General features: G+C 41.4%; 1 protein-coding gene across 1 annotated transcript in view; it reads right to left on the reverse strand.

Annotated features, from left to right (window-relative positions):
* FMN1 (formin 1) overlaps nt 1–15059 on the reverse strand; it is a 307196-nt gene that overhangs the window by 58641 nt on the left and 233496 nt on the right. The window contains exons 10-14 of the mRNA XM_086937030.1: nt 13572–13718; nt 12291–12350; nt 9325–9445; nt 6236–6328; nt 1703–1754 (exon numbers count right to left, since the gene is read on the reverse strand). Coding sequence (XP_086793156.1) covers nt 1703–1754; nt 6236–6328; nt 9325–9445; nt 12291–12350; nt 13572–13718 — 473 coding nt within the window. The remainder of the gene's footprint in view (nt 1–1702; nt 1755–6235; nt 6329–9324; nt 9446–12290; nt 12351–13571; nt 13719–15059) is intronic.

Raw genomic sequence — 15059 nt, forward strand, 5'->3', positions numbered from 1 at the left:
TTGAGGAGTATACAGTATCCCTATTATCCACCCAAGCATCTCTCTAAGGGGACTCTGCTTTCAGTCATTCTTTAGTCAGCCTCATGGTTGGTACACAGATGTTTCTGCAGACCTACACCAGTCCATCACCCTTCTCTGAGAGTCCAGATCCAGAGCTGCCGCATTCAGCATCTGTGCATATCTGCTGTTTAACATTAGCCTTAACCCCTTCCACGCTGATGACCTGCTGGGCTCGTCATGGCGTAGCTTCCTCGCACGCTGATGACGAGCCCAGCTCGTCACGTAACATGCGCTTTTGAAAATCTCAGCGTAGGAGCGGAATTCCGCTAGGGCGCATGTGGTTAAGGCATACTAAGTGAACTGGAAGTTTGTTAAATCAAGCTTGCTTCAAATCAACAGCATCACCATACAAGTCAACGCAAATTCTTTTTCTACTCTAGACGTTTATTAAATGCATACTGCATTTCAGGATTCCTGAACCTTATTACATTTCCAGAGTTTATTGGTAATATTTCCCACTTTCCGGTGTCATAAAAAAATATATGTGGGGTTATCAACTCATGGAGAGCGATCTAGTGTGCAGGATTTTAACTTTCAAAGGTTTCAGGTAGGCCTGTACGGTCACTTCCTTGGGATGTAATACGGCTTCACCCACCTTACCCATCAGCAAAGGCTAGTAGGAGCAACACATTACTCTGCTTATTACATATAAGAGTATGACAAATCTAAGAAACCGTCCTGTTTGTGAGATGTTCCATTATGACCCTTGAGTCTATCAGTGTGCGGTCAAATTGATACTCCATTTGTAATGGTAAATACTTAAGGCACGTTGGCATCAGAAATATCTAAAGATTTCTGTCTGTTCCAACCCAAATTATATTTGGGGCTCAATGAAAGACTACCACCAGTGTCTTCCCACAACATCCGTCAACTTGGAAATACCAATATCATCACAGACCTTACTCCCTACACTTTTGTCAAAATCCCCTGAGTGTTTCCTTCATAAGCTTTACTTCCCAACCCACTACACTCAAGGCACTACACTCAAGGCAGCTTTTAAAGTCTTCTGTGGCAACTCCTGGGTCTTCTATACCCTATAGAGGGGTAAAGATAGGTTTACTGCACATAGACTGGCTAGTATTTTTAATTGGGGGGGGGTTCCAGTCTATTTTTTAAAAGTTCTAGGTTGAATTTTGCCCTAACAGAGATATATAGTCTGTTTGGACAGTACAACTGGACAATACAGGATATTGGATGGTGGCGATGCAAGTAGTTTGTTAGTACTGGGACTGTCGACTGAATTTCACATACTCATCCACAGGACCCTGAAGGATCGATTTCAGGCTGCTGCGAGGTGACGCTTTGTGCTTCCATGATTTAAATCATTTCCCATGGGTAGGACCACCTATAAGGGTCTGCCACCACAAACGCCTCGGATAAAGGGCCTATTCTGTGGCATCCCCAGGAGTCTCACCCGCCACTGAGTTTTGTTCAATATTTTTGTTGAGCTGCATGCTTGCCTCATGCGGTCCCATCATGGTTTCCAGATGCATGCAGATGAAATCCAGAGGTGAAAATAATAGTGGCCAATATGGAAATATAATTGGTTAGATTCTGCAATGCATGGTACCCATTAGCGACTACAGGGGTCTGCAGCCAGACCTCATAAATGCAAAATCAGAAATACTCAAATGAACTGCACCTGCTCTCAGTAGCCTCCAAAAAATGCTCCTCCGTCTTGTGTTCTTCTTTGGCTGCAAGGAAAAAAATACATATGTTGAGTAAAGGCGAAGGCATTTTTTAATGACCAATTAGGAATCTAAATTACAACAAGAATCCAGTGCAGACGTTAAGCGAGGTGTATACATGTATCATGCTTAATCAGATGAACACAATCTATACTACTATTATAAAGAGAGAACACAAACCTTTTGGCAAGGTAAACTCGGGAACCATAGCGCCAATCCACACACCCAATACATTGTTGTAATCCTCAGGGTGTGCAGATGGACATAGGCTATAGAAAATTTAAAAAAAACGTAAATTTAAAAATATAACTTTAAAAAAAAGTAGTTCCCTGAAAGTAGCGCCGGCCGCGACGCTGACGGCCACGATGTAGCGTTGGCCGCAACGTACATGATGACGAGGAGGAGCGGCGGTGAAGTGAGGAGCTCGGGGAGGAGCGGCGGCTCAGGTAAGGCTCTCGGACACGGAACGGGAGGGAGCCGGTGCGGGAGGTTGGGCCGGAACAACTGGGGGCCGGGGCGGGTGTGCACGCAAGCCTGAAATGCTGCCCCCAGCCCCCTTCTGCCCCAGGCAACGCTGGGGCGGGCTGCTAGTCGGTAGTAAATGGAACAAAGTGGACATGATAGAAAGTTTTTTTGTTATTCAAAGGATTGTATTTGACCTACCTTTGTTGAAAGGTAACTTCAAAAGCAAATGACCAGCCGACACATGTTTCGTCAAGTGGGCAAGGAGCCCGTGACTCTTCAGAGCTGTAAGCACAAATGGGGTAACAGTCTGTATAGCCGGTGATATTTCCGACCCGGCGTCTGGGGTCTAGGTTGAAAGAATCAGCAATAGTGAGTCACTGAGGACTCAGAGACGTGCGGGTACATCAGTCTCAAACCAGCAAATGCCTGGGATATGGCAGCGGAGAGACGGGTCCTGTCAGCCCCTTAGGAAGACAGGACCAGTCTCTCCGCTGCCATATCCCAGGCATTAGCTGGTTTGAGACGGATGTACCCGCCCGTCTCTTGAGTCCTCAGTGACTCACTATCGCTGATTCTTTCAACCCAGACCCCGGGTCGGAAATAACACCGGCTATACAGATCGTTACCCCATTTGTGCTTACAGCCCTGAAGAGTCACTGGCTCTTTGCCCGCTTGATGAAACACGTGTCTGCTGGTCATTTGCTTTTGAAGTTACCTTTCAACAAAGGAAGGTCAAATATAATCCTTTGAAGAACAAAAAGACTTTCTATCGTGTCCACTTTGTTCCATTTACTACCTATTGTGTTCTTTTGGTTAAGCATGATACATGTATACACCTCGCTTAACGTGTGCACAGGATTCTTGTCATAATTACAGAGTGGGCCCTGACCACTCTATGCAGAGGTTTCGGGGTCTCCTCTGACCTTGCTGCACCGTCTTCATTATTGTTGTTTTTTACCTAACACACACCGCTACCAGTTAAGGCGCCACACTTCCTGTACACGTCAAAACCCTCCACAGAACCCGGAATCTAAATTACAGTGGATGCTACACGTATTCTTCAGTCACACACTCATCCAGCGTCACCGCGATAAAGTACACACTCACCTATTGCTGGTATCCTCAAAGAAGCTTTAAATGGATAGTTCCCTTATATTGCCCTGGTTTTCTCTGCAGCATATAGTTTTAAAATGTCTCTCATGCAGCCCAGTAGACGCTGTGGCATGTACTGATCTTCTTTGAAGATTCAAACTCTGGCACATCAACAACAACAGTAAAAAATGAAATGGCAAGAGTAATTCTTGGAGGGGCTGCTCCGCCACAGGAATGCTTGGGGTGTAGTCCTGCATGAGAAAACAGGGGATACCTTGCTGCTCTCCCACTGCACCGTCCGACAGATGACGGTGCAAGTGCAGAATGGAACACTGCATTAAGAAAGTAGTGGGGAAAACACATGCTCCATCTAATAGATAGCATACACACACAGCACATACACACACCCTTAGAGTACATGTGAGTATTATCGCTCTCGAATTCCCCAGAAACTCAAAAGTGCAAAGTGTATCTCTGGGAACAGGGCCTACTCTAAAGCCTATAGTATTGCCCATATTCAGGGTGCTGAAGAGATTCACATTGAGCCTTGGAACAGCCACATTAGAGCGACCTAGTTCCTCCTGAACTGGTCCCTCCCTGCCTGGTCTCAGGAACTGGATAACAGTATGCAGTTTTCAAACACAAAACAAAAGGAAGCAATCAGCACCATGATACATGGACAGGATCGTTGTTGGATAGACCATCATACCAGTAGGACTGTACCAATACCAATGATTGGGGAGGCATCGAGAAAGAATGAGGAACCAACAAGAAGCAAACTACTGTGTGCGTTTGCACAATACTTCACATGAGTCTATGTGTATGCTGGGGTCATCTCTAGTATCAGGTAGAGGCATTCTTGGCATGTGGTGGGCCTACCTGGCACATGGTGGCAATCCTCGTTTTTGAAACTACTGGCTTCTTGCGGGCATCCCTCACATCTAGTGGGTGTCCTATCATTTTGGTGGTTACCGTCGGAATCTGGCGTTTACCACTGACATATGGTGAATTCTGTTTGTTGGTTTATTCCATTTATGATCTACGCAGTTGGCCTAAGGAAGGTTACTCTGGTACAATGCGAGTATCTGGTCATCTGGTGACTCCTGTGATATGGTAGGCACCTCTGACTTAAGGTGGGCATCTATGGCACAGTCTCGGCATGCAGTGATGACATAGTTATTTGAAACTGAAAAGTGTGTTTGGGATTAAAATTATCTAATTTACTCCAAATGAAAAGCTTGCATCCGAGGGCAAAAAGTAAACATTTTGAAAATAAGATGAATTTGAGAGAATTTACTGAACAAAAAGGACAAATATATGTGAGCAAAATGAATGCATGCTTAGTAACTGACAAGCTGATATTTTTTTTAAAAATAGGCGTTTTTCCAAAACACATTCACAGTGGACATTTGAGGAGGAATTAACTAAGGGGTAGTGTGGAAAATGAGAAGGGGGCGGCAGTGGTAAAGGAAAATGCTTATACATTTTGTATTAAAGGGCTTCGTCAAATTGCACAGTTAGAATATTTGATTATTCTTTAAACCTTATGGGTGGTGTTAGTATTTGTGGAGAGAAATTGCAAAGAAAAATACACCACTTGCAGAACATTTCACATTTTATAGGTGGAGGAAGTCTTCTTAGGTGCCCTCCTTGGGAGGCTTAGATATGCCTGATGTACCATGACAGCTTTGGGGTATCTCAATAGTGCCCCTTCTGGTATATTTATAAAGCCTACTACTTTTTTCCAATTTACGTGAAAATTGTTCAGCAAAATGCACAATTTTAATCCCAATTGTCAGTGTAAACTGGGACAGCAATTAACAAGCCACCACTTTTAAAGTTACTCACTGCCACCGCTAACACAAGCCTTTTGTATACTGCACACCACAAACAGAATTGTCTCTTTATGCTTAAGTAACAAGGGCTAAACTCAACCACACTTCTTTTATTTAGCTCAGAAGGAAGAACTGCTGAGTCGGCTATTCCAGGATTTGTAGTAGTGGCGTGCAGGTTACACGCTGACCTCTGCAGTGGCCATTCAAACCCTAGATATTTTAACAGTTATCTGCAGGTTCAGTCACATTCAGATATTGAAATGTATCTAGAAATGTTTCACATCAGATCTGTCGGTAATTCATAGCGAGTCTCAACGGTATCTCTTCGGCCTCATTGCCTAGAGTCACTGATTGTGGTATCGGCAAAAGCACCAAGGTGTGTACAAGATAAGCCGCCACCAATGCAGGCGACGGGGCGAGACCCCTAGTATACAACATGGCACCACACAGCCAAGATACACAACTAACTCAAAATGGACAGTTTCTATGGCCAGCAATAACATTTTGAAAAAGAGGATTATTTAGGCAAAAAGGAATTTCTGTGAGGCCCAAGACAAAACCACGTCCCTAATTATATCACCTTTGTTTCAGATACCGGAGAGTGTTCACACTTATTCTCACCATGATCGGCCAAGACTTACTGTCAGTCCTACTCCTAACAGTACATTCACTCTTAATCAACGGTATACGCTCTCTTCGGATGGATGCGTCTTCGTACTCGTATCGTAACTATATTTTAGTCCTATACAGACTTTAAGAATTAATTTGAATACCTACATGTCTCTTCCCGTACAGGAAAGATGTTGAGAATAATGCAAAGCTTTGCTTCCCAGTTGCAATAATGAGATAACACGATGCATGACTGTGATGCACTCATCCAGGACTCTAATGACATTATTTGCTGTTTTATGCTGGTTTGTTTTTCGACTGCTTAGTGCACACAGCTTAGCTTTGTTTATTTCTTACATTTTTACTAGCTTGGGTTTCCCTTACAAAAATCTAATGAAACTCTAGAATTCAAAAGGGGAGAGCTCAACAGATTTAAAACATTTGTATTTTTGTTGGGAGGTTCCCCTTGAAGTGAATTTGACTTACCTTTCGCAATAAATTCTTCCATTTTGTCCTTAAAAGGTTGCAGGAACTCCTCTGGGGACTGTCGACACACAACGACGACTTGCTTCTCACAAGCTGTAAAGATACGTTTCCACTTATTCTTCTGCACAGAGTTGGTTATAGTTTACAATGTACAGTGGCACTGAGCCACACTAATGTCACGTAACCAGAGATGCACCTTTAGTATGGTGGTCCTTACTACTTCTCCACCCATCACATAGTCTATCTTTAAATTATACACACCCAACTCTTAATGGTCGCCTCCTAAACCATGCATTTACATTTTCTAAATAAAGAGTTGTTTCCAAACTCCTAGAAAATTAACCCTACAACGGATTTTCAAATCATAATTGACCCTCTCCGTGCCTGCCATCACCAACTTCCAATAAAACGAATGCGTACCTTTGATAGAAGGTCTAGAAACCTTGTGATATCCTAACACTGCCTACTTTTAGCCTTCATGAAAGTCAATTGTGGGTCTGCAACCAAAAATTATAAACCAAGTGTAAAAAATCAAGCAGCCTTATGAGCCTTTATGAATATAAAATTAATTTAATTAAGCAATGACATTCAGCAAAGATCACATAATGTAATGCTCTCCACTACCACTGTAGCCAATGGGATTTATAATTCCCATGAGGCACTGGGGCAAGACTGATATGCATATAGCTGGGTCTGAACTGGGGTGGCGAAGTGAGCTAAAGAACGATGATGGATTCAACACAGATCTGTGACTGGGGGTGAGTGTCTAAAAAGTTGAAAAGTTTCAGCGCTCCATCCATCATCTCCTTGTGTTTGCTTTGCTCGCCCTAAGTCGGCAGGGTATGCCCAGACGTGGGTCCCTTGCTCACTTTGCTACTGGATTCAAACTACCCTGGCTGATGAGTGGTGTTATCCCGAAACCGGTTCCAGGATGCTTCTCTCCAGTACAGGGAGGACATGGCTTGGCAGTTCGGGCTGGACTGTTCCCATGAGGCACAGGGTCAAGGCTGATTTGCATATAGCGGAGTCTGAACTGGGGTGGCGGAGTGAGCTAAAGAACTATGATAGATTCAAACCAGATCTGCGACTGTGGGTGAGTGTTTGAAGAGTTTTAGTGCTCCATCTATCATCTTCTTGCGCTTGGTTTAGGATTATCCGTCATGGGCAAATGAGTCGAAACTCGTGTAGGCAAAAGATCTTTGCTGAATGGAATTCACTATATGTTCCTGAGGCAGAATAATATTACTTAACTGAGTTCACTTTTTGTTTCATAATCAGATACCATCAACAATACATTCTAGTGTATTTTGTAATATCAAATATACATTACATATTTGTTAACAAATAGGATATTGGCTAAAAGACTGTCAGAGTTTGAGGCTATTATGTTTTAAACACCGATCAAACTACCCACCTCATTCCAAACCTCCTCCAATTTGTAGAAAATTATTCAGATGTATTGCTCCTGTGATGGTGAAGCATCCTTGTGCGTACTCTGTTAACACACGATGCTGGCACTTATCTTTTGGTTATTAAGTTACTAGGCTGCTCTTCTGTGCACAATAAACACATTCAAACATATCCTTCCATGTGAAACTATCAGCGACCCTGTGGGGCCACTACATTCTAGATGACATAACTCAAAGGATAAATAGCTTTATGTGGCATTCAGTGGACTGGGTTTTTGGCGCATGCCTTTACCACACATACTTTCCCACGAATATACCCTTCAATGCCTTTATAGTGCAAATTAAGTATAGATAAGTTAAGTAATTGTATTTTTGTTATTAGGATAGAGTCCCCAAACCACCCCTATTAAAACAAAAATGTACATTTAAATATTTTCTTTATTTGGGAGAGGCCTCAAACAAGCCCATTTTTTTTAAAATATAAAAAACTACTTTCTTTTAAGCGGGGGGAACCCCCTCTTTTTGCACTAAATAACTTTACCCACCTCTTAACCCTAAATTATATATATATATATATATATATATATATATATATATACACACACACACACACACACACACACACACACACACACTTCTCTTAAATATACTTACCTTTTGTTGTAAAAGCATGCGTGGTAAAGGCAGATTTGCGGGAATGGCACTGTAAAGTTAAAGCATTCCGTTGAAAAGAGAGAGTTGTAAAGTCTGACTCCCAGTGGACCAGTTGCCATACGGCTCTTGTGGTAAAGACACTACCTCGGATGCCACTTTGTTATCCCAGCTGCAGCCAGCCGCCAATTCTAGACTTACTTTCTTCGAGAAGCATTATTCTGATACATCTACCCTTACAGAGCTGCCTTATTTCTTCAAGTAAATGCATGGTTCTTATAGCCCATGCATCATTAACAGGAAATTTCCTGCATAATGCAGTGACTTCCAATAATTTTTTTTATCATGCAATGCAAGACTGGTGCTTCAAACTGAGGGTTCTGTATGCAGATCTAGATCGAACTCTTTATTTGAATCACTTGTTCTTCCATTTCTCTGTGAGTGATTGAGCAATTCCTCTCCCAGAAATGCTTGAGTATTCAACTGAGTGCTTCCATCCCCTTTGAAACTTTTGAGAATTTCCCGTTAGGCATTTCAGACCAAGGACTTATTACATTCAAAATTTTCAAAAGTTATACCACAAATCTCTTGCTCAACCCCTTTTCGTCCCGCCATATCGTCATAATAAGTGAGTGTATAATTCTACACTTTGCAAAACTAGAGAAATTTCCAACAAACATTTTTCAGAGGAACTTTTTCCTGCAACATCTTTTTCCGTAACTTGGGAACTCTGCACAAATTAATTTTTTCAGTTTTATTTCATCTGCCAAACCGGCTTTATTTTCCAGAATTTTTCAATTGCCTTTTGCAACCCCAAAAATATGTTTTTGAAAATATATATATATAAAAAAAAACTTTATAAAGCTGGCAAAATTCCAACTTTAGATATTTCGTAAACCAGGGTCCATGAGTCTGCACTTCGTTTAATACGACAAAAGTTCTAATTTTTCTAAAATGTTAATATAACGTGACTGCTTGTAAGTGTTTTATTATTTTCTTAAAATAAATGAATGCAACATTTTGCTTTACCTTCAAGCTCTTTTTTAAGTTTTCTTAATTCTTTCAAAAGGTCTTCAAATTTGAACTGTGAGGCCATGAAGAAATCTTGGGGTTCTGGGAGAGGAAACACACTCTGGTCTGTCCCAGCGTCCTAGCAAATGAAAGAGTGGTTACAAAAAGAATGCTGACATGTAAAGACAAATATTAAAATCTCTTGACAAATAGCTTAACTTCAGGGGGAGCTATTAAACTCAATCTGTGTATGGTCAGACGATATGGACGAGGCAAAGCGTGGATTCTGGCTTTTAACTTGGTGTGTGGGCCTTACACAGCAGTTCAGAGGAAGCGAGCTGCCCTCGGTTGCACAGAGCACCTGGGGGTTACACGTGGGCAGCACAAGCCGCACATAGCAGCTACATCAGTCTATCACATCCACGAGTAGCAGGATTGGAGTGCAGTAGGTTGACATGGCAGTGATGAAGTGGATGAGCAAAGTGTGTTCCCCATGACAGGGAGGTAGATAACATTGACCGGGAGAGAGGTGATCTGTGTAACCCAGGTGTAGTGATGTTAAATGAAGATCAAATCGCGTAGGTTCTTGTAGAAAGATGTATTTATTAATTAAGTTGACATGAAGTGGTTGTTCATATATAATAAAAGAAAGTAAGTGTAATAACAAGGTAAACCCCCACCAGGAGCTGTCACCAGTCAGCTCAGTCCTCAGCTCCCAACTGACTCTAGCATCAGAACATAACATTCCAATCAGACATCCTGTGTGGTAACATTCCATTTGATGACATAGGTAAAACAACTAGAAAGCCAACACTACACATCTTCCCCTTTTATACATTTTGCAATTGCAACCAAAAGTTAAGATGTGAACAAAGCAATTACAAATAATAACCAGATATAAGGAAGATAAATAGAAACGGACGTAGAAATGGGTTATGTAGAAAGTGAATGGAAGGTACGAAGAAACAGGAGTAGAAATGGATACATACACAGTGAAGAAGGCAAACACAATCATAAGAACAGTTGACATAGGAAGAAATAAATGGAGAAAGTTTAAACAGAAAAGAATCAAGAGAAGTTATGACTAGAGATGACTAAAAGAAAGAATTAAGAAACAAGAGTAAACTCAAAAGAATGAATACAAGAAAAAGAAAACGCAAAAAATCAAAATAAGAAAAAGAATGAAAATACGAAAAAGAACACAAGACACATCTCCTCCCTAAAGGAATAAAGAGGAAAGATCATACGAGAGTGGAAACCAACACAAACGTTAAAAGGAGCACACAATTCAACAACTGGCCATATTGGAGAAATTGTGAACCATAAACGAATGAGTGAAAGGTATAACCACATCAAGCATGAATAAAAAGAGGAATATATATATATATATATATATATATATATATATGCCCCACAGGAGAAACAATCAGAAACTCCAGCAAAATTAAAAAGAACGTGAAAATCAGGAGCACGAACAAAGAACAACATTGCCAGTATGAACAATCATGAATTAAACCTTAAAGGTGAAGAAAATCTGGCACAAACAATCAATCAAAAGCAATACATGTAAAGCATTAAAACTTATGTATCACTAATAGAATGACAACTGAATTCCATGTGACGTACGTCTACGCACAGGAAATGTTCAGGAATAATAAAATCTTTGCGCAAAAGGAAGAGAATAATATCAATAGAGCTCTAGAATAACTATCAGAAAACAGTACTGATTTTACAGAATGACATCAGAAAAATATAATTTGAAACCGGTAAACTAGAAAGCCAACACTAATCCAGGATAGAACAGTGGTATCCATCAAAGCAAAGTTAGGGAGGATGAGGGTGCTTTGCATTAACCCAGAACTGGACAGCAGTAGGGTAGCAGGTCAGAGATAGAGATAGTAAGCAATGACTGGCATACTTAAGATGGACTCTTCAGCTGTAGGTCAAAGGTCTCAGCGGGGTTCGGAGTAAAATCGGACTGGGTGGCAACAGGCCGCGTTTGAAAAGAATGAGAAATACTCTTTCCCAGGATCAACTCTAACTGGCACGGAAAGAAAAGAACTGACGTCAGTGAGCTGAGGTGGTGCCCATATAGGTGACGTGGATGTCACTTTCAGCATGGGCGACGCCACACGAAGCAGATCAACGCCACCTACTGGCACGCAGGGATACTGCTCACGCAAAAATCTTCTGGATCCAGTCTGACACCTGGTACATTCAGAGGTAAGGAATCTGCGGGGAGATGTCTATCAGATATACTCTACAAGTAGGTTACAGGTCAGCGTTAGACTGATTTCCCGGTGGTCTTTATAAGCTGGAATGGACAGCAAGGTAGAACACGCCAGGTGTTTTGGAAAGGATGAGCAATATTCTGTGTAATTCAGGCCTGGTCAGCGGTCAGTAACAGGATTCCCAAAACGTGAAGATAGGAGAGAGGTAAATAACTACAGGGCTGCATTAGCAGGAATTTGTGGCTCATGAATAAGCACATTGATATAACACACTACAATAAACTGCCTCTAGAGGCTACTCCACAACAAATACATGTGATAGGAATACTGCATGTGATATGGAAAGCAGAGAAAGACAGGTCAACGTACATTGGGAAAGTGACAGAAAGGAAGAGTATGCTAGGATCAGGATCCAGCCTGAAAGATCTACAAGATGTGAGGATGGCCTATGCAGGAGAACACAGGTCAAGTGTACAATACAATGACAAAACAGCTGGACCATACGATCGAAAGAGAGGTGATATATATAAATATCCACTATGCGGTCATTACAATTGCTGTTCAGGCAGATGAATGACCAGTGTTTGCAACTGGTCACACTATCTGAGTTTTGTTTCCATTGTTAAAAAAAATTGACTGATGCAGAAACACATTTTGGTATTTAACATATTTCTTAATTTATCCATTTAATATTCCAAGCATTGCTTTCTCTCCGACACAATGCCTTTAATCCTATCTTGTAGTGATTCTGACCTTGTCGAAGTGTCGCAGGTAGTACTTCACCACATAGTCCACGAGGCTTATGCGATTATCCTAGAGCAGGAAAAGAAGTTGTTGTGAGTGGTGCTCAGAAGGTAGGCATGTAAACTTTAAAGAAAAGAGGCAATGTAAACACAAAGCACAACATATTAAATCCATGGTCACTGGAATTATCAGATCCTGCTGCAGAGGCTTTTCTCTGTATAGTTATGGATATGCCACATTTGCCACACAATCCATCTGCTGGATAATTGGCAGATTTCACCAAAATACAAGTTTTAGTTCAATTGGATCAAAAGTTACTAGCTCAAGCGGATGAAAAGTTTCTGAACAAAAAGTGGCACACCTGGTTCCATGCAGTAGCAGACCTTTTGTAAAGGTTAAGTTGCTGATTGAGGTATTCAATCTGTGTTAAACTAGTGATAATTAGGTGCAACTTTGCCCCGATTGTTTTAATAGTTGAGATTATAAAATATTGAAATACTGCTACAGTATAGGTCACATCATTTTGTCAACCCTGCCACATACATTTGTCAACCCTACCGTATAGTCTGGTCTTCCAATTCTACATTGTTCCAGTTACCCAGATTATATCCGAATTCAACTTGAGCAGCCCCACACATTATCTACTACAATATTAAGTACTAGGAAACATTGACTACAGTAATATCAGCCACACAAAACCAACTACTAAAACATCTAGGGCCAAAACCTCCCAGTTAAAAAAAAAACACGTCTTGCTTATTTTAAACCTTCAAAGGATTAATCTAACAAGAGTACCACCGTTTTTGTTGGTGAGAGCTTCACATTGCGATTATGTAGTGGCAGATATTACTTAACATCAATGTTGTGTAGGTAGATATGAATTAATATTGATGTTTTTACAGTCAATAGTTATTTTCTCAATGTTACTGTAAGTATTTGAGGTTGGTATCAGTTTGTAGACTGCTCGAGGAATTTATTTTAAAAAGTGATTTAAAAGTTTTGGATGTATATTGTCGTAGTCAAGACTTTTATTGTCCTTACATTCCAAACCAGGGCATTCATTACCCATCACTAAAATCTGCTTGTATGATGAAGACTTATTTTGCCATTAGCTGTTCATAATAGGAGGGCATATTAAACTATGCATACAACTCTAGCTTGGTGCAAGGATTACCAGCTTGGGGTTGAATGACTAACCAAGGCATTTAACATGCTCTGTGTTAAGTTCCACTCAATGTACAAAAACCCATATCTCAGACCTGGGTAACAACATAACTGGGGAGAACTTACCCGGCTTTTCACATCCTTAAGCTTGGGTAAGATTTCCAAACCATACCCATCGGCCTGCCCCCTCGTCCGGTTGCCTCCATTCATGTAGTTTCCAAAAGCCAGAATCAGTCCCAGGATGTCCTTGACGCTTTCCATGGTCGTCAGGCCCTGTGAAGAACGTAGACGAGTTTGTAAAAACAGTCAGTAAGACAATACCCAAGATTAGAGCCCGTTTTCGATTATTAGTAAAGCTTTGAGGGGAAAAAAGTATTTTACTAGATTCTCCTTCGCTACACAGATACAAATGACAAAGGTAGGAGAGGGTCTACGCAGAAGCGTTGAGGTACATTCCGACGTGTGGATCTACACAATGTAGGACATTCAAACAAATCATCCTTTCCAGCCACTTAAGACTTCAAACCCTCCTTTCCAATTTTGACCACTCTTTCTTTGTTCCACCATTTTCCTAAGCCAACCTGGGCAGCCGATTGGAAAAAAAACACAACCTTTTCCCTCTGTACCCTTACCAGACTTCACCTTTCTTTCCCTGATCCTAAACAAATCTCCAGTTCTAACATCCAGGTCCTGAACAGAGTTTAATCTGTCATATCCCTACTTACTCTTCTGTTACGCTACTTTCATCATGTTCACCATCATATTACTGATGCACCTTTGACCCCTTCCCCTTTTTTTAGGTAGCCAACTTGAATCTACCAGCGTGTTTGTTTTACGCCCTTTCAATGCCCTTTTGTAACAAACCCTATCCATCTTTAGAACTACTCCATTAGAATGGGTTTATAACAACTGCCCATCTTACCAATATATAAAGGCCCCAGAAAGCCAATGCCAAATTCCTCCCATGGTGCTTTATGATTTCACTAGCTACCATTGGTGCCTTACTACTACTCTGATTGCGTTTTCCAACATTCTACAAACGCCTCTGGACCTTACATTCTCTATCCCTCATAGGACACCAATACGTATCTGTGTTCGGTTTACTCAAAATTATACCCTAAATGATCAAAATTTACAAATTCAAGTAATTTCTCTCTCACACGTTCGCTCATCAACAGCCCCCCTTTCAAAATTAACTCTGATGGGCACTTTGCCATACAGGTTAACTATGCTGGTGTAATGAGGTCCTTTGAGGGAGCACAGAGGACAGACTTTTACCAAGAGCAGGTGACAAGCACAAGCTGAAGGCTAAGTCTGCACCGCATTCTGGTGTCTCAACAAGGCAGATGCAGCGGTCGAGGAGTGCCAACAGATTGGCACCCATGGTAGGCATAGCAGTGTGGACAGTGTGGGCATGCACAAGCTTCAGAGGCAAACCCAGAGTTTTCTGCAGCCACCATTTTAAAAACTCAAGGGAGGAACTAAAAGGGAAGAGATTTTGTGGTATGCAGCGTTTAGAACGCAAGCATTACCACGGAATACCTTTACAACGCGGGCGTAACAACGAAAGTTGTTACCACGCATTGCACTGGGGGGCGCTCAAGGATAGTACAT

Source organism: Lissotriton vulgaris, chromosome 9 (genome assembly GCF_964263255.1).
Source record: "Lissotriton vulgaris chromosome 9, aLisVul1.2, whole genome shotgun sequence".
NCBI classification, from domain to species: domain Eukaryota; kingdom Metazoa; phylum Chordata; class Amphibia; order Caudata; family Salamandridae; genus Lissotriton; species Lissotriton vulgaris.